This window comes from Lactuca saligna, chromosome 4 (assembly GCF_052625555.1).
Source record: "Lactuca saligna cultivar CGN05327 chromosome 4, ASM5262555v1, whole genome shotgun sequence".
Lineage (NCBI taxonomy): Eukaryota > Viridiplantae > Streptophyta > Magnoliopsida > Asterales > Asteraceae > Lactuca > Lactuca saligna.
Genome location: NC_136420.1, coordinates 116,131,071 through 116,152,371, shown reverse-complemented (window position 1 = coordinate 116,152,371; position 21,301 = coordinate 116,131,071). Strand labels below are relative to the sequence as shown.

The following is a 21,301-nucleotide window of genomic DNA, read 5'->3' as shown; positions in this document are numbered from 1 at the left end:
ATTAAAAAAAAAAAGTCACCGCTTCATATGTGTTGACAAATGAATGAAAATTTTAACAAAAACCAAACATCGAGAAAAGAAAAAAAAAACGTTGGATTTAGAGTCCTCAATGAATGTTTTTGGAACCTACAGTTGGTCAAATCTCCAAGGTGGTTTGTCATAACAATCAACCCTTTGAGACTTTTACATGTGTTGCATGACTCCTCACAGATGGACACTTATCGTAAAACTGAGCATCTTTCCAGTATATTTGATATACTCTCACTTTAACATGAACGAGAATATATAACTGTTCAACCTACTATATATGCATGTCAAGAACTTAAATATAATATGCACTTCAAGATTTGTTCTTTAATCAATGTTATTCATAATGGTTTCAATACATGAGTAGGTAAGTGTAAACCTTTGAATATAAGAATCAAATATAATGTGGTTCAGTCAACCAAATATACAGTAACTAATTTAGAAAATAAGATTTAAAAACAAAAAAACGGATAGATTTCATAGGAATAAAACAATAAACTGATACATAATTGAACAATATAATCCAACCAACACATTTTTTTTCAATAATTTTATACAAATTTATTCAAACAATCTTAGTTGCAATCTAATTACTATTTAATAAGCATGTTCCTACAAGCAGATGTAGAGTTAAAGATATTCGAAATGTTGTAGTTAAACGAGTCATTAATTATAATTAATAGAAAACATTCATTTCGTAGTCATACACAATGTAAATGTAGGCATGTAGCATGTTTGAAATTAATGACTCAAATACAAATATCACTTTGCTTAAGAACTAACAATAAAAGCTACTATTTCATCTGTTCAACAACTTTTTTGAAATACTTAACGTCAACATTTCAATCATAATAAATACTATAATATTATTATTATTATTGTTATTATTATTATTATTATTATTATTATTATTATTATTTGGAATTTATGTATTTAGTTTAAAAGGGAAACGAAGACAAAGGGTGACAGTTAATCCGTTAAAAAGAAAAATTGTGGTGTCCTACGTATGTCCTACCTTTTCAACTCCAACGAAAACGCGGCTGCTTGTTTGCCAATCCCATGCCTAAAATTAGAAACTCATGGAAACAACGAAATTTCACAACCCCACGCTCGTAAACCCTAATTTTTTTTTTTTTTTCTTTTCTTTCATACACCTCATAACCCTCTTTCACCCTAAATTCGTCGAATATACTCTCACTTCTTGAAATTCTTGACAACAAAGAAGAAAGGGGAAAAGATTTCTCAATCTTTTCAAGAGAAAGCAGTTAGTTTTTTTGTTATTTTTGTTAATGCTAATCTGTCGACCTATCTTTGGTGATCAAGTTACCTAAAGACCTACAGCATTTGGGAATGGATTCGGTTTTGAAGAACGCGAATGAGAAAAAGAGGAGTCTAATCAGTTCCGAGAGTTGGGTCATGAACGATGAGAGAAAAAGAAGGAAGCAAGAACATGAGGTGCTTGAACAGAGCAAGTATGGCGATGGAATGGCATGGTTTAGAGGTTGTTTGATTGGTAAAGGGTGTTTTGGGTCTGTATTCCTTGCGAATTTGAAGAAACCCAAATCGAGATACAGCTCTTACCCACCAATTATGGCTGTGAAATCGGCTGAGGTCTCTGTTTCTTCTTCAATTCAAAACGAGAGAGAGGTTTTGAATAATCTCCGAGGGTGTCGTAATGTGATCAGATGTTTTGGGGAAGAGATTACAACCGGAGAGAATGGACAAATGGTGTACAATTTGCTGCTGGAGTATGGCTCCGGAGGAACCCTAGCTGATCTCATCAAAAAATCCGGTCCAAATGGGTTGCTGGAATCGGATGTCAAACGTCATACTAGGTCAATTCTTCATGGATTACGTCATATACATCATAACGGGTATGTCCACTGCGATTTAAAACCTGAAAATATTCTACTCGTCGGTAGTTCTTCTAATGGTGGTTTCACGGCTAAAATTGGCGATCTGGGGTTAGCAAAAAGGGCAAAACAGAGCAAGAAAAGCAAAGTCGTCTGTTATCAGAGAGGCACCCCGATATATTTTTCACCGGAACTTCAAACCGACGGCGTGCAAGAAGCTCCGTCTGATATCTGGGCATTTGGGTGCATCGTGCTTGAGATGTTCACCGGAAAACCTCCATCGAACTCGAAAATGGGAAACAACAACGAGGAATCACCTTCAATCCCGATCAGTATATCAAGAGAAGGGAGGAGTTTCTTAAAGAGTTGTTTCTCGAGGAAAGCTTGTTTTAGATGGACGGCTGAGATGCTTTTAGCTCATAGTTTTCTGGAAGGAATCGGTGATGATGATGATGAAGACGATGATACAGTTGAAGAGTTGGGTGAGGTTTTGGACATAAATGCCATTTGTTCATCTGTCATTTCTGAAAACGATGATGATGATGATGATGAGATGAGTATGTTGTCGTTTTCTGATGGGTTGAGTTATTTTTCTGAAGATGAACTCCATTGTTGGTCTGAAGAAGATGTTTCTTGTTTTTCTGTAGAAGAAAATGGTACCACTGTACCATTGAATGAAGTACATCAATACCCTATTACTTTCACCATTTCTTCAGGAGTTTAGCTTAGTACGTATATGTTCATGAGATGTTAAGTTATATCATACTTTTTTTCCATAGCCATATTTGAAATACATATTACATTGATTTTTAATTCTAGTTGGTATTATTTGTAGAAATCAGATTCATTCTTTGTGTTAATTTCTACCCTATATAAGTCAGAAATCAGAATTGGAATGTTTTCTTTGTTTCCTTTTTGATAGCTGGTTTTTGTACAATAATGAATCGTCCTTATTAAGCATAGTTCTTTTTAGGTAAAATATGTATCTTATTAGATGATTTGTTGCATGTTTTTGGAGTTTTGGTGTGTAAAACTGGATATGGTTTGTTGATCTGTTATCATATGAACATGTGAAGACAAACTGCATACAGAATCTTTCTAACTTTTTTGGTCATTTGAGACACCAAATATAGCTTTGTTGACATGAGGAACTATATACTCGTTTGGACTCATTTCCATGGTGGTCAAGCATGAGTTCATGGTATCAAGCTTTCCAGGAATTCATTGAGAGTGATAATGACATGCATATTATTTGTATTTCATTATGAATTATTGATTCAAGATGAAAATTTCTGCAATGGTTATGCATCAATGGGATTTATGATCATATCTTTTACAAAAGGTTTGAAGTGAATTTATTTTCGCACTTCTGTTTTTAGATTCTTTTTGGATATGTATCCTTGTTGCAATGAAAATATTACTTTCAAAGTTTGACCGAATAGAATATATTAAATTTTTATAAAAGAAAACATTAGAGCATGGTGACATACATCGTAATTATGATGACATACTTCGGATGCTTGAGTATTTTATCATTAAAAGGGTACGTCAACATGTTTCCTATTTTTGATCGTTTCATCTAAAAAAAACATTTTTATTATTATTATACGAATTTTAATCCTTTAAATCCGTATAAAAGGACAACTTTATCTTCTTTTATAAATTTTATTATAAATTTATTTATTATCACTAATATTAACTTGAGATTTATTTTAAAAACTAGTAAAAATCTTCCACACCATTGGCACGGGTTCTAATAAGTTTTGAAATTTGTGGCTTGGTTTTTATATAAAGGACTTGTGCTTACCTAATGAACTTTTTTTTTATGTTAGTGAAATTTGATATAACTATGATATTTTTATTTTATATTTATATATGAATTTGATGTTTTGTTTGCTACAAAAATGAAATATGCAATTTGTTCAAATCTCCGTCAAATTGACAAATAGAGCCTACAAAATAGAAAGGAAACTTTCTAAAAGATTATTGTTGGTAGTGGGTGCTTTTTTGGCAACTATAACAGTAAACAAAATTTAAACTAAATTATTATAACTGGATATATTTTCTAAAATACGATGTGTGAAAAAGAAAAAAAAAATCATTATTGTAATAGAATGAATTGAAAGTAGAATGTTATAATACCTATGAAAGGATTGTAGCTTCCTTGTTCCGAGAGATGTAATATCTGTACAACATGCAATTAAGGTCGAATTTTCATAGAACCTTGTTTCTGAAACCAACAATATTTGTGATCCGCTTCCGGGACCACACTTCTTTCTGAGGAAGTGTGTTAATGGAATAGAATGTCCTCAACCTCTCTCGCTTAGTCCTGATGATAGTCCGTGGATCATCATTTGGATGAAGATTAGCGAATTTGATGTAGTATTTTCCGAATGGAGAGATTGGAAGATCGATTTGGCTGGAGTCTTGAGAGGGAAGATCGAAGTACATGAATGGCACTATATCTTGATCATGGATGACCCCTTCTCGGAAGAGGGGGGATATGCCCAACATCAAAATTGGATTATCTTTCAAGGCTTGAATCCGGATGCTTTCTTTAAGTGCTTGATCTATCTGCTCTTGGGACCAGCCTTTGTACTTTCTGAAGGTCCTTTCAGGGCTGCTTGGTTCGGAGGCAAAATTATTCCCTCTATCTTGTGGAGGTTTGTTATGTCAGCAATGACTTGTTGTACAGTTTCTGAAATAATAAACTCTAGAGGAGTGATCAGGGGATCTTTTGGGATATCATCCTATTTCCAAGTAAGGAACCTTCATCGATTGGAACAATTCTTGGAGATGGGATTGGAGGCAACATTGATTGGGTAGCTTGGAAGGCATCAATGGTGAGCTTCGTCATTATTTTAGCCATTTCACGGCTTCTTTGGAGTACATTTTCCAAGGATGATGGCCAAGAAACATTTCTTCTTTTGTAAGAACATTTGCTAGATATTGCCTAGGAGCTTGAAGTCCTACAACAGCGTTCATGATTTGATCATCATCATCATCATCATCATCATCATCTTCTTCTTCTTCTTCTTCTTCTTCTTTATTTTTAGGAGGAGGGTCCATGGATTCAACCTAGATCAAATCTTCATCATCGAATTCATCTTGGAGAATAAATTCTGAGGCAGGTTTCCATTGGATTGTTCGACCCCTATGACTAGGTCCTTCTCCCCCTTTTGCTTTGGAAGGCCCAACGTCTGAGGCAAGTATGGCAGTTGCTTAAACTTCTATTAATCTTTTGAATATTATCTGAAAACTCATGTTAATTTGTTTAGAGAGAGCATCATATGCTTCAGTGTTGGGGGCTTAGGCTTTGAGATGATCGAATAGAGATCTCAAGATGGAGAGCATTTCATCGAACTTATTGTTCGGAACATCGAAACTGTTCCAACAAGCTCGGAGCAGTTTGATCAGGACCTATTGCATTATTAAGTTTAGTTCATCCTTCTTCTTGATCCCATTCTACAACTGTTGGATCTGTTTCTCATGTCGCACATGAGTTTGTTTGATCAACTCATTGGTTGTGTTGATCATGTCATTGTGGATCTTCATCATGGTAGTGGTGGTGGAGATATGGTAATCAAGACTGTCATTCTACTTTTGTTCAACTTCCTCCAACGTGTGCTTGAATCTGAGAAAGATGAGTTGATCTGCTCTTTCAAATTCTGAGGGGCTAGCTTGTTTAATCTCGGAAAGAGATTTAAGAATGACATCTAGTTTGGAGTCAAGGCTGGAGACTTTCTGATCAAGCTTTGAGTCTAGTTGAGCCACGACTTTATCAAGAGAGTCAACCTTGGAGATAGCAGTTGCCACATTGTCTCGAAGTTCTAGGAGGGCAAACAGATCAGCAATGTTCTCATCCGAGGAGCCGGTGTCCATGGTGGAACTCTCAAACTTATCATCATTATCATCACCACTTTTATCTTCATGTGGTTCGGAAGGAGAGGGATTTATCTCAGATTGATTGCCCTGAGGGTGGTTTGTTTATGTTTCATCCCGTTGAGTGTCTTTAAGGATCTCTTCGTCTTCATGTTCTAAGGAGGATGACAAAAGGCTGAAGTTGTAAACCGACTTTGAAGAGGATGGTTTCTACAGAGATTTAAAAGCTGAAGAGATGGGAAGGGAACCAGCTAAAGCATTATCGTCATCAAATATAAATTATGTTGAATGTTCTTCATCGGAAGGTGGCTAAAAGGCTTCTACATGTGGAGACTTCGGAAGGGAATCCTCCAAAATGATGGTTGAATCGTGAGCTTCTCATGTGGCAGCGATCTAGGCTGGATCTGAAGAGGTAAACTCTTAGTCTTTTTCTTCATCAGTTGGAGATATGAATGGCAGGTTGCTCTGAATGTCCCTTATATGCATGGAGATGAGAGTGGACCCCACTTGAGCTCTTATCAGCTCCAGGTGACTAGTATCTGCCCTGTCAACAAAATCAATCCATTGATCATCAACACTACCTGGTCTTCCTTTACGTGCACCAGGTATCAGACCAGTTGTGGATCTGGAAGTCGGAGGGACAAATCTAGCTTCCAAAAGCTTGGAATCCAAGGCAAGGGCCCCAGATTATGCATGTCTAAAAGAAAAAGGGATATTCGAAGATACATGTGGGTTTGTTCCAGGGGCTTCAATGAACTTTGTTCAACACCCGCACCATCTTTTTGGAAAGATGGGGGTGGATTATGTGTAGACACCTTGTGAGTGTATGCCTTTTATTTTGAAACTGCAAAGGGTACTTCGGAAGAGTGGCCAGGTGGGGTTATCGGATATCTAGAGTCAGACGGAATATCAATGTGTGATTCCTTTCAAGTGGAACCACTGAATTTGGTTCTCTTTTTAGCCGAAGCTTTGGAAGGGCGTGTTTTTTTGCCATATTTTTCTTTTTACCACCAGTGAAGATTGGTTTGTTTACATCCGAGGGCTGTTGTTCATCCGAGACCGGGGCAGACTGTGTTGGGTTATACACAATCGAGGTCTCTAAATGATGTTTAAGAAAAAGAGAATCGGATGGAAGTGTTGCCAACATATGTTGTGGCAAACAACGAATATGCCCGAAAGAAGTCTGGTTAGGAAACCTATAGGTCCTAATGGACTTGAATGAAAGAAATACCTCTTTTGGTTTGGTGTTGATGGGAATTGGCTCTCTTCTTTCCTTGTAGAGTTGTTGGAGTGTCAGAGCTTAGAATCTCAAACTCATTATCTCATTCGACTTTTTTTTACAACAAACTTCTGAAAGTCTTGCCATAGAACTTCGGTGAAGTCAACAACGTTGCTTCTCCCTGAATAGATGTTATACACCACATACAGCCAGTCCTTGCTTATGGTGTCTGTTCCACCATTTTTACTTGTTAAACCTCGAAGGATGAGGTGCATCAACACAGTTTAAATTTCGGGAACCGCCGATTTCTTGAATTTCTTCACCTTGAACTCACCATTTTGCCCAATTTCATTGAGAAATGTCTAAAACTCTTCAGAAGTAGGTTCTTTCACTTGAAAACCCTTTGGGTTTTCTGGGATGTCAACAACATTTGAGAAACGTTTGCTTAGTTATAAGGACGATCCTATCCCCTGTGATTTTGGTCTTAAGAACACCGTCATGGATTTTGATTCTTTCAAAAGTTGTGTGAAGGATACATAATGGAATTTAAGGGTTTGGGGTTTGGTAAGTGGAACAACGACAAGTTTATGGGAGATGAATTCGATCATCACTCGAATGGATTCATCGTAATCCATAGGATCGAGTGAGAACTGTTTGGTAGTTTCTCTTAGGATTGGTTCAACGGATGAAGCGGAGGCTGAACCCTTTGATGATTTCTTCTTTGTGGCGGGTTTTAAGATTTTAGGAAAATTTTGAGTGGAAGCCATTGTTGAAGGTTTGAATGCTCGAAGAACTGTTGCAGAGAGGAATTTAGAGAAGATGATGAATAAAGCGTAAAAGATGAACAGTTGGCATTTGAAAACGTTTTATAGGTTGGATTTTCGAGTTAGGCTAGAGAAAAGGTAATGATGACACCCGATGAAAATATGGGTCGTATTTAACGTGTTGCCAAAATTGGTATTCTTAAAAACTGCAAGAGCGAAAAATGGGACGTTCGTTCGTTCCAAAAAAGAAAACCGCCGTTTTAGTTTAAGTTGATATGCACTTTATCGAGACATGTGCAAAAGCACACTTTTGAGGATTAAATAATAATCACCAAGAAAAATTACCGTTAATGCAATTGAGACAAGCATTTCTGAATTAAGAAACTTTAATGAAAACCTTTGAACTCCTTTTTACAACTCATGATCTCGAAATAAGGAAATTCCAAGATGATATGTCATAAGATACTTCGAAAAGAATATGAACACATCATTAGTACATGATATAGAGGTCAAGATGGAACAATCTTAGACTAAATCTTAGAGGTAAAATGCGTGAAGATCTTAGAGGGCAATTTCAAACAGATTGAGGTTCGGAGACATGAAGGATCAGAGCTCGGACAAGGGTAAGAGATGAACGCACATTACTATTTCGGATTTGAATTCCGAGGTGAGCTTCATAACACTTCATTTGACCTAAATTTCAAAGAGAGATCAACACAAACACATCAATGTAACTATATTGGCCAGGATCTCCGAGAGATAAAGAGAGTTGTACAACTAAAAAATAGAAGATGTTAGACAAAAATACATGTAAAATGATCCTATATTTTCCAAGAGGAAATGATTCCGAGATGAAAAGATTTTGACTTTGGAATTATTTCACTTTTGGATGTTTCCATCAGAGAGTACAAACCTCTTTGAAGAATTGAGGATCAGGCATCATTATACCCATTTTGTTCAGAAACCCATTAAATTTGGTTTCGTCAATGCCTTATTAAAGACATCAACAATTTCATCGTCAGATGGAACAAAAATAAGTTCAATGGTTCCTTTTAAAACACAATCTTTAATGAAATGGTACCGAATATCGATGTGCTTCGTCATGGAGTACTGAATTGGATTGTGAGAAATCACAATGACACTTTGAAAATCAAAATATATTGGATTTTGTTGAAATTGATAACCATAATCCAAAAGTTGACATTTCATCTAAAGAACTTGCGAAGTGCAACTAGCAGCAACAATGTATTCTGCTGTAACTATTGAGAGAGCAATGCATTTTTTCTTCTTAGATGACTAGCTAACCAATCTTCCACACAAAAATTAACAACCTCTTGAGGTGATTTTTTTAATCCAGTTGAAGACCTCCATAGTTTGAATCAAAGTATGCCTGAATAAGGAAACTTTCATTTGACGGATACTAAATTCCGAGCTCTTTGTTCCTTTGAGATATCAGAATATTTGCTTGACCGCCAAAAGATGAGACATCTTCGGATTGACGTAAAATCTGGCACATAGGCATGTTGAGAACATGATGTTCGTACGACTTGTTGTAAGGTAGAGTATCGATCCAATCATTTCCCTGTACGTCTTTTGATCAACAACAACACCTGATGGGTCCGAGAAGATCTTGTGTCCAAAACCCATAGGAACCTCTGCAAAGGCATAGGTGTCCATTAAATATTTTTTCAGAAGCTAAGAAATGTATTTATCTTGGTGAATAAAGTTTCCTCTGTTTGTTTTCTTGATTTGGAGTCCGGAGAAGAAACTTAATTCATCATTCATGCTTATTTGGAATCGAATAATCATTTACTTGGCAAAATCAACAACCATTGTTGAATTTGTGGATCCAAAAATGATGTCGTCAACATAAATTTGGACTAACATAAGATTGTTTCCATCTGATCTCTGGAAAGGGGAGGATCGAGAATTCTTCTTTGAAAACTAGAACACTTAAATGGACACATATGCCTCTGCAAAGGTTCCTATGGACATAAACAACTAGCATTAGAAGCCAGATTTCCTTCGTTGTCTATTTGTTGCGGAATCCTGCAGATGGCACCACTAGATGTGCCACCGGGTCCGCCTTCCATTGATTAGGCTAGTAGTGTCTGCTCTATTCCTTTATTGGAAAAACAAACAACTAGTAATCCAATGTCTGGAAGAAATCCCAGGCCAACTCTTCGATGATAAAGTCATTAGATACTTCGAAAGATTAGTAATTGATACTTATTAGATAGATTAGAGTGAGTTTGTGTAAATTGTGTACCATGAGGAGGAATCCGATTACCTATTTATAGTTGGTAGGAAAAGGAGTCGATCTCTTCCGCTCTCGAGCAAGTTTTCCAACTTGTCGCATATATGATTATATGCCCAAAGATACTCATCGATGTACTTCATCTTAAATACAAGGATCTATCAGTCACTTATCACCACACAACCTGTCTTTTTGAGTTCCCATGTTCTTTAGAGATTTATGGTGACATCATGTCGTACCTGAATCGTTACTCCTCAAGGTTTGGTACCTGAGCATGGTTCTATTCTAAACATGGTTCGGTACTAAACATGGTTTGGAAATAAATATGGTGCGACACTTCTTAGGGTATAGACGTGGTGATTAAACCTATACCCTATTACGACGCAAAACCGATTTTAGTTTTTTTTTTCATTTTTACATACATTTTCTGCTCTTACCTCTACACATTTGGGTGGACGGAGTTGAAACATTTTTATGGTGGGGTTATGGATCCAAAAAGAGGCGGTACTGCCAAATGGGAGAGTTCGTAGGGTGCCTAAACCATCAAAGATACTCTCTTTGTGTGTGTGTGTATGTGTATGTAAATGTTTGTGTGTACGTGTGTATAGCCATTTGATGAAATGTCAAATTTCATTTTCTTTAACCATTTTTACCTATTATAAATATAGCCATCTACCACTTCAAAAATCTTACATTATCTTCAATTTCATTCCATAATCCTTCCATTCTATTCCAGTTCTCTTCAAGTTTATTCCCACCATATCCAACTACATTTTAAATGGATTCTCGTGGCATCCAAAAAACCGGTTCAAGCCAAAGACGCAACGATACAAGTTCTCAAAATTTTTTGTATTCCATTCAGGAATCCCAAATCCCAAACTACCGCCAAAATCAATAAAACCTACCCCTGATGAAACAAACATACAACCAGTATTGTCTTCATCAAGAATACATCAGTTAATATAATTCGGATCCTCGGGTTTCAAAAGCTATTCTGAAAACTGAATTCCAATATCCCCTCTCGAAGTATCGAAATTGTGTGATGCTCAATACCTAGAATCCTAAGTATCTAGCAATAAACTTGCTAACAAACTTGAAACCATTGTCGAGACCTCACAAGATTATACCAAACAAGATAAGGAATACAACAATAAACAATGGTGGGAGGCTTTTTGGGAGCGAGTTCTAGATCATTTTAAATTGCATCTTGGAGGTTTGGATCGTACAAGGCACCATATGAACTCAAAATGAAAGGATCTTCAAAAAAAATTAACGAATTCAATTTCATCTTCAATCGAAAGATGAATAGTCTGGCTAGTGGAAAATTGGAGGTCGGTATTTTAAAGCCGACACAAAGCGAGTACTGATTGCATTATATAATGAAAGATTTTATGCATGTTGCTACTTGGGATATTTTAACATTCCACGAGAAATGATTGCATATAAAAGGGCAATGACGATACCCCTCCTCCTTCATCCAAAAGGAATATATATATATATATATATATAATTCCAATGCCTACACAACCTCTTTTGATACACAATTTCCACTCAGATTCAACAACAACCTGGGTTAATTCACCGCCATGGAGGCAACGTAAAGGGAAGAAATTGGCATCCACATCCTCACAGACTCCTAAAGTAGTAGATCTCATCCACACAATCATCAACATCCACATTATAACCAAAGAATAGGCAGATGATAGAAAACGATATTGAGAAGAAAACTTGTGCATCATGCCAGATACCTAGGAAATGAAAGTTACACTATTAGATGAGGAAATACGTTCAAAAAAGGTAAAAAAAAAAAAAAAAGGAAAATGATATGTAGTACTTTCTTAATCCACATGAACATTTAACCAGAGGTTTGTTGGTAACCTAATTAGTCTCAAATACTCTTAATCATGCTTTTACAGGTCTTAGGGACCCCATTGGTCAGAACCATAAAATTCATTCAAAAATATAATAGAGCATCTCACAAACCAGTAAATGACCATGTAAGGATATGCATGGCTATTTACGTGACTGCCTAAAAAGAGAACTTACACAATTGACCACTTTTCTCATGTGTTACGTATCTAACACATGGGAAGTGAGTTTTTATGATTTAGGATAATATAATGTGTTAAAAAGATTCCAATCACAATATACATTTCCTAATAACTATCGAATTTGAACATACCTCAGAGGTTTTCCTTGATGGAATTAATGAAGAATACCAACCGATTTAAACCCATTGAGTCATTGAAAGTAATATTGTAATTTTGATTATTTATGCATCAAATAATCCAAGGCATTTTTCTAGTCGCCCAACCCAACATCATAAGTGCAATTGATGTATTGTTTTATTTTGGGTACAAATTCCTTAACTTTTGTAAGTAACTTTGGCTTACAAAATATTAACCCTTGTTTATATGTTACAATGTAATAAAAATAGTTTTAATGAAATAAACATATAAACAAACTACATAATTTTATTTTATTGTCTTTATGCCAAAAAAAATCATTTATATAAAACATTTTCTTACACTATTTGATAGCATATTAAGAAAACATTGGTTTTCATTTTCCTTTTGATGGGCCTGGAAGGGGAGGGGTCATGTCAAGTATCAGCTTGGGATAATGTCTTTTCAAGATTATTCTGGATGTACAACTCAATTCCAATAGTTATATTTCATTTCAGTTGGAAAATGTGGTTATATGTATGGGGAATTATAAGAAATTAAGGAGTAATAACTCATAGCATGGGAGGAAACTTTACGCAAAGTTCTATTACCATTAATGGATTACTCCGTGATTTCTTATGGGTATAAGCATCCCAAGTAATTCAATTTTATGGTTCTTCATTATCTGCATATGGTATTTTTTTTCCTAGGTACTCAATATTTTAATGTTTTTATTAATTGGACATGGTGTTTGGCAAGAACTTATTGAATCCATCATCATAAAAATTAAAAATTGCTTTTGCTACCCAGCTAAGAGCCTTAAGCATTGTACAAGGATGTGTTGTAGGAGCAACCCATTACCTTAAAAAATCCCTTTCTTCTTTGGGATCTTTTGCTTGAATTAACCTTCTTCACCACACTTAAAGCAAACTTCCTTCTTGGTCGTGTATTCATTAGCATAGTGGTCAGTCTTCCCACACTTGAAGTAGGTCACTTCTTCAATGCAACCCAAAAGTGTTTCCTTCTGCACTTGTCACACCACTTTGTCTCGTTACCCCCAAAGTTGTTGTCTTTAGACTTCAAGAATCAACTCTTATTATTGTATTTTGAGAATCCTTCACTCTTCACCTTGTGGCCAACTTTAGTTATGCAGACATTTCTTCCCTTGATCATGTCTTCAACATATTTGGCAACCCAGATGGCTGCCTCAAGAATAGGTACCTGATGTACTGGCACTGAGTACTCCCATGGTAGTATCTTCACATACTTATCGATTTTTGTTAGATCGTCGAGCACAAGGTGTAAGGTGATCTCGTTCTTATCTGTGAAGGGATTGGAATACTCATCAATGTACATGTTTCCCTTCTTCAGTGTCAGAAACTTGTTCTCCGGTTCTAGCATGTTTTGGGCCGAGCAGAACTTATGCTTGAAATGTACCATGAACTCTGTCCATGTCATTTGTAGTTCCCAAATGTGTTCCACTAACAAACAGCCCCGCCCCTAAATTATCGCACAGTATAAGTAGTCTACAACTTTCCTTTGCAACCACATGTTATGAAGGCTAGCTCCATCTCATAAATCCAATACATAACTCCAATCGAATCTTATTTCCTATTAAAAATCAACGATTTTCAAGTTGGAAAGTCCTTGTACTTGTGTTCGTTCCTATCGATTCCTCCCTATGGGTGGTTCCTCCTAGCTACTGGTTGTTCAGCTTGATCTTCATTCCTATTATAGCTTCTATCTTCAGATTGACCTTCATTCAACAATCGGTGCAATAACTTCTCTCTTATTCCCTTGGAGAAATTGTCCAGTCTCCTTTATTTGCTCAACTAGAATTGTTTGAATCATAGCTTAAGCTCCTGCCATTGTGATTGGTTTAGCTGTTGGTACGACTTCTGGTGCACGCTCAATCACACGTCAAGGTTCAGGTTGTTGATTTCCGTTATCATTTCCCAGTCCGCTACATGTTGTCACCATGATGTCCTGCACTTTAGAACAATCGTTCAGTGTATCAAAATATTGAGTATATTATGATAAGGAAGGTTTTAGTCTATTTAGACGTATAATCCTCCTTATCAATCCGAAAAGTTATATGCCGATTCTAATACATTAATTATACGTTTAGAATCCTAAACACATAAAATTTCCAAATCAAGGTCAACAATAGACTTTAGATCCATTCAAGTAATACCACTCTAGGTTGGAAACCTAAAGCATGCTATAATACAAATCATTTAACAAATAACAACAAATTATGCATTTATCCTAAAGTAAGCTAGTGTTTGCGTCAATTCAGGTATACTATCTAAAGTATTTTAGACATACACTTCACGATCATCACTTAGCATTGTAAGTTTAAGTCTATAATTTTCCAAAAAATTCCTAGTTTACTTCAACTAAAGCTCTGATACCAACCGTGACATCCCCAATTTTAAGGCTAGGTAAAAACTTTTTTATGTTAATTTAAAATAGGGTATTCTTTTATTAGTGCATAATTTGTCCTGAAATTTTATTAATGTGAGATAATATCAATATCAAATCATTTTCAAAGAAACGGTTTCATTAATATTTAAAAGCTTGGGATGTCATAATCGATATAGAAACATAAGCATAAACTGGTCTTTATAGGTCTTACAACAATATATTTCGTAGCCTAAATCTCTCGAAAGATTCAAATATCAATATCCTTGAACCTTCATATTATTACTTGTGATATGAAGAAATTGAATAGGCCAAGCTTGGGACCTTGGTGAGTACATAGGTTTTTCAACTCACAATAATTTAATTAAAGTCTCTTATATATATCTTGTAAAAAACCAAACAAATAACATGATTACCAATTCCCATTATTCTCGTTCTTTGATCCTAAATTGATGATCTCAAGGGACCTATCCTAAAGGATCACTAGAAGTAACAGTAGACAATACAACTTTGGGGATTCCGTAACAATATATGTCCATAAGGAAACTATATGGGGGATAGAGTACTCAAATGAACACACGCACCATACTCTATATTGTATGATTAATTAACACCTACAGATTGTGAGACTGCTAGTGCTCTACTGAACTATCTAGAAGAGTCTGTGGTCATCATCAATACTTTGATAGATGAATGCTCTCAATAGTACAATAGTACAATGTTGGGCATGGTCTTTCACCATTATTTTATCTCTGATATGGTCTCTCGCCATTATTTTATCTCTGACATGGTCTCTCACCACCATTTTATCTCTTTCTCAGGCCTTTTCTACCCAATATTTTATAACTACGGTAAAATAAATATGAGTAAACCACGTCATTTATTTAATCGAACACAAATATCAGGAATACAGATAATAAACACATATAGCAGTTAATTATCTAATACTTTGTATTTATGTGTAAGATGAAAATAACTATGCACTCACTTGTTAGAAGTGGATGACTTGCGATTAGGGCAGCGCTTCGCCTAATACTTTAGTTTTTCCTTTCAAAAGACCTAGATATGCATATCACTAAATCTTAGTTTTATATCTCTCGCGAATATAATAACGATACTCTAGATTCCTCATTAATCCAAATGTCTCCATCAAGATCTATCAAATAAGGAACAAACCAAGTAAGATCATATCGTAGGTATGGTCCATTTGGTATAAAGAGTATACTGTTTGAAAATCCCAATTTAAACACCTTACTAGATCTAGCATCGACATCACTCTTCTAAGTAGATCAATTAGTATTATGATTCAGAATGACTAACAAATCATGTTTATAGATTCATAACAACGATAATGAACTTAAACATAAGTTACACTTATAACGTAAGAAATGTAGCTTAACTTACAAAGTTTCTAGAAAAAAAAAACAGAAAGTTGCGGGCAAAACTCTGACCAGAAAGCTTCTATTTGTTGAACTCCCCGACGAATCAGAGCCCTGCTAAAATAATTCTAAAATTTAGTGAAAATCAGACTCGAGAAGGATTGAAATTTTAAGAGAGAAAGGAGTTGAATGTGTGATAAAAATGGTTGAAATTTGAATCTATATATAGGGGTTTTTGCTAGGTGCACCACTCCGATATAAGGGCGCATCACGCCCTCTTGCTACGTCGATCCTCCAGGTTTGTGTCACGTGTCTAAGAATCATATATTTCTCATACTAGCTCCATTTTCGACGTTTTTTTTATATCCACACATAGCTATCGACGATTACTACAACTTTCATTTAAACTTCGTCAGCTAATTCTCACTTTAGTTTTAAAGTTATATTATTATAGATTTAGACTGTTAAAGTCCGTACGAAAATCATAACTCTTTCATACGAACTTCATTCTCGACTGTCTTTATATGGACAAATTCGTACTTTCGAGATTTTCAACTCTTGTTTAGATTGTTTTGGTTAACAACCAACGGATTTTAATTTTGATTTCTGTGTCCACACTATTACGCTGAAATTTTAAAAAATCATAATTTCCTCATATGAAATTAGAGTCGGTCGTTCTTTATATGCATGTTTTTCACTTTTACAACCACGGTTTTCGTTTAAATTACTTAGGCTAATAACTAGCCTTTAAAATTCACATTTTACGACGCACTACGCCGTACAAGGTTGAATGTGAAACTTCGACGAATCATAACTTTTTTATACGAAGTCAGATTTAAGCGTTCCTTATATCCCCAAATCGTCATCACAGGTACTACAACTTTTAACAAGATTATTTATCCTAAATAATCTTTTATTTGTAAACGTTATTTAACGCAATTTGTTAAATTTTATAATAATGTTATTTATTGCTCGTAACACATTCGAGGATAATGATCATATTCAAGGATCTTAATTATAAATAATTATCACATATTATATTTTAATATCTAACCAAAAAGGAGGTGGCAAAAACTCATAGGTAAGTTTGAAAATGTAGTACATCAAGTCATTTTCCCTTCATATTCGGTAAGATTTCAATGGGGTCAAGCTTTGGGGTTGTCCGGTAAGTCAGGCGAAGCTTTTATGCGGCCTTCTGCGCAAGGTTTTTGGCAACAAGCTTATTGATCTATCAAGAACCTTCATTTCATTACAATCTCAATCTTTCTTTTGGATATCTTACAGAATAAAAACGGTAGTTGATTAAATTAGACGAATTGGTGTCCTCTTCATAATTTTTTATTTTATTTTCTTCTTGTCATTTAATAGCTTGTTGCTATTTCTCTCCTTTTTTTGTTAATAATATTTACCGCCGTTCAAAAAAAAAAAAAAAAAAAAAAAAAAATCCTTCAGGCTTCAACCTACAATTGCTTACATGTTTCCCGTTAAAAACAATATTAATCTACAGTTCAGTATGCATAATACAATTTTAAAATTATCACATTATGCATCATAGATCTTTCTTTAAACTATAGTTGCAATAATAAATGCCATATGCTCATATCGTGATCTCTATATTAAAAAATATATATATTATAACTAATAATTTTGATTCATGATTGCAAAACGTATGCTTTAGATACCTGAGTTTAACAAATTATACACAAAATCATTGAAATCATCTCTAGTTTTTTCACATCAAAACTCCAAGAACATGCAAAGTAGTCATCTAATCTAATAAGATACATATTTAACGTGTAACAGAGGATGCTTTATAAGGACGAATCTTTATCATAAACTCATAAAGTAACAAGCTTTGTTTAAATGACAAAAGGAAACAAACACAAGATCCCGATTCCCACATCTTGATGCAGTTATCAAACAACACAAAGAATAAATCAATTTTCCACCAAATATACGATCCAAAAGGAAATTAAGCTTAGTGTAATCTATATCTCAATTATGGCTATGGAACAAAAGTATGATATAACTTAACATCTGATCATGAACATTACATACTAAGCTACACCCCTGAAGAAATGGTGAAAGTAATAGGGTATTGATGTACTTCATTCAATGGTACAGTGGTACCATTTTCTTCTACAGAAAAACAAGAAACATCTTCTTCAGACCAACAATGGAGTTCATCTTCAGAAAAATAACTCAACCCATCAGAAAACGACAACATACTCATCTCATCATCATCATCATCAACATCATCATTTTCAGAAATGATAGATGAACAAATGGCATTTATGTCCAAAACCTCACCCAACTCTTCAACTTTATCATCATCTTCTTCTTCATCATCACCGACTCCTTCCAGAAAAGGATGAGCTAAAAGCATCTCAGCCGTCCATCTAAAACAAGCTTTCCTCGAGAGACAACTCTTCAAAAAACTTCTCCCTTCTCTTGATATACTGATCGGAATTGAAGGTGATTCCTCGTTGTTGTTTTCCGTTTTCGAGTTCCATGGAGGTTTTCCGGTGAACATCTCCAGCACGATGCACCCAAATGCCCAGATATCAGACGGAGCTTCTTGGACGCCGTCGGTTTGAAGTTCCGGTGAAAAATATATCGGGGTGCCTCTCTGATAACGGACAAGTTTGCTTTTCTTGCTCTGTTTAGCCTTTTTTGCTAAACCCAGATCGCCAATTTTAGCCATGAAACCACCATTAGAAGAACTACCGACGAGTAGAATATTTTCAGGTTTTAAATCGCAGTGGACATACCCGTTATGATGTATATGACGTAATCCATGAAGAATTGACCTAGTATGACGTTTGACATCCGATTCCAGCAACCCATTTGGACCGGATTTTTTGATGAGATCAGCTAGGGTTCCTCCGGAGCCATACTCCAGCAGCAAATTGTACACCATTTGTCCATTCTCTCCGGTTGTAATCTCTTCCCCAAAACATCTGATCACATTACGACACCCTCGGAGATTATTCACAACCTCTCTCTCGTTTTGAATTGAAGAAGAAACAGAGACCTCAGCCGATTTCACAGCCATAATTGGTGGGTAAGAGCTGTATCTCGATTTGGGTTTCTTCAAATTCGCAAGGAATACAGAACCAAAACACCCTTTACCAATCAAACAACCTCTAAACCATGCCATTCCATCGCCATACTTGCTCTGTTCAAGCACCTCATGTTCTTGCTTCCTTCTCTTTCCCTCATCGTTCACGACCCAACTCTCGGAACTGATTAAACTCCTCTTTTTCTCATTCCCTTTCTTCAAAACCGAATCCATTCCCAAATGCTGTAGGTAACTTGATTACGAAAGATAGGTCGACAGATTAGAATTAACAAAAAGAAAAAAGAAAAAATTGACTACTTTCTCCTGAAAAGATCGATCAATCTTTTCCCCTTTCTTCTTGGTTTTCAAGAATTTCAAGAAGTGAGAGTATATTCGATGAATTTAGGGTAAAAGAGGGTTATAAGGTGAATGAAAGAAAAACAAATTTAGGGTTTACGAGCGTGGGGTTGTGAAATTCCGTTGTTTCCATGGAGTTTCTAATTTTAGGCATGTGGGGGGGATTGGCAAAGAAGCAGCCGCGTTTTCGTTGGAGTTGAAAAGGTAGGACATACATAACACAGGACACCAGTATTCCCTTTTCTTTTTAACGGAATAACTGTCGCCCTTTGTCTTCGTTTTCTTTTCAAGTACATATAGAATCGTTACTATTTTTGTTACATCATCCATAAATGGTTTTCATATAATATCTAACTTGTGACATGTCGAAGCTCGTATTCTCAAGATACGTCACATGTTTTTAACATTAAATAATTATACATATATAATGTATCGGTCCAATAATGAGTTTTGCATGCATTTCTTTTATGGTTAGTTCTTAATCGAATTGATATATGTACTTGAAGCATTAATGTCACACAAGCCACATTTGCAACATGTATGCCTACGAAATGAATGTTTATGAATGAATCATTAACTACATTACTCCGGATTTATGCCAACTTACAATCCATGTGCTTGTGAGAACATGCTACTTAAAGAGTAAGATTGCAACAAGTTGCAAATGTTAGAATACATTTTTTTTAAAGCTAAATTATTATTAAGGTATCTTTAATGTATAAGTCTTTGTAAAGACTTATTGTATTTGCCCACTAGATTTTTCACTAACAATTTTATATAAAAGATTTATAAAACCTTTTACCCAAATACACATAAATTTGTATAAAACTTTTTTATCTCCTGAGAATGACTTATAAAATAAAAAACTTTTGTTTAAAAAGCTTTTTGATAGGAGGCCATAACTCTTTAAATGATTTATTCAAAAGGTAAAAAAAAATTCAAAGAGCTTTCATTGAAGATATTCTTAGAAGCTCTAGCAATGTGCAAGAGGAAAGACTAAGAAATTACAATGGGATACTCATAATCGGGTTTTCCAACCAAGAGCTCCGATCAATACTAAATTTATGGTTCATGGTAGCAAATCCCTTTAGGGCCAGGGGCCATGGCCACCCTCATTTTCGGTGTTATATTTGTCATATGCTTAGATAATATATGAGTTTAAGTGTGTAGCCAATATGAATCTTGATAGAAAAAAGTAAAAAGACATTAAATAATAAATATATCAAGATTTGAAGTTTAAACAACTTTATATGAGAAAAAACACTATTAATAATCTTCATTTAAAACAAATTCCTAACAAATCTAATCACCATAAGACTTCATCATATCATTATGATATTTAGACTCTTTTAATTTAAAGAAAATATGTAAATGATAATCATATTTAGTATCTATCAAAGCTTTCATAATAGCCAAAAAAAATTGAAAATACAAATATCAAATTTCAAAAGTTGAGAAACCATAAATGCTCATAGAAATAATGCTGGTAATAGGCATAATACGCCCCTCTCTATCGATTTTCGCATCATAAACTGCCGCTCTCCATTGTCTTAGATTACATGCCAATAGTTGCTAACCATTACATTCGGGACCTGTCTTAGCTTTATCCTCTTATTTAATATTTTTTTTATTCTCACTAAACTTGTTTATACTTTCTCTTTCTCTCTCGACATAATTTTTTTTTATTGTGATTATTATAGTGTAGCATGTTGGGGTTAAAGATTTGATCAAAATGGCGGAGAGAGACTTCCTCTAGGTGAGAGAATGGCCATAGTGAGAGTGTGTTCTCATGGTGAGAGAATAGCAGGAGAGAGAATATTCAATTGACAAAATAACTTTAAGTTTGTAATGTGATCCGACATTTGGCAAAGGGACCAAGCATTTCACTAATATGCTCCAGACATCAACCAAAT

At 35.1% G+C, this 21,301-nt stretch overlaps 2 protein-coding genes across 2 annotated transcripts; one reads left to right on the top strand and one right to left on the bottom strand.

Moving 5' to 3' along the window:
* Window positions 1-1,088: 1,088 nt before the first annotated feature.
* Window positions 1,089-2,693, top strand: LOC145042665 (mitogen-activated protein kinase kinase kinase 20-like). Its single transcript, XM_078991125.1, has one exon. The coding sequence runs from the start codon at window positions 1,378-1,380 to the stop codon at window positions 2,602-2,604; it is 1,227 nt and encodes a 408-aa protein (XP_078847251.1). The 5' UTR covers window positions 1,089-1,377; the 3' UTR covers window positions 2,605-2,693.
* A 15,084-nt stretch (window positions 2,694-17,777) lies between these two features.
* On the bottom strand, window positions 17,778-19,613 carry LOC145042664 (mitogen-activated protein kinase kinase kinase 20-like). Its single transcript, XM_078991124.1, has one exon. It carries the CDS (start codon window positions 19,263-19,265, stop codon window positions 18,033-18,035), a length of 1,233 nt encoding a protein of 410 aa, XP_078847250.1. The 5' UTR covers window positions 19,266-19,613; the 3' UTR covers window positions 17,778-18,032.
* Between the last annotated feature and the right edge of the window lie 1,688 nt (window positions 19,614-21,301).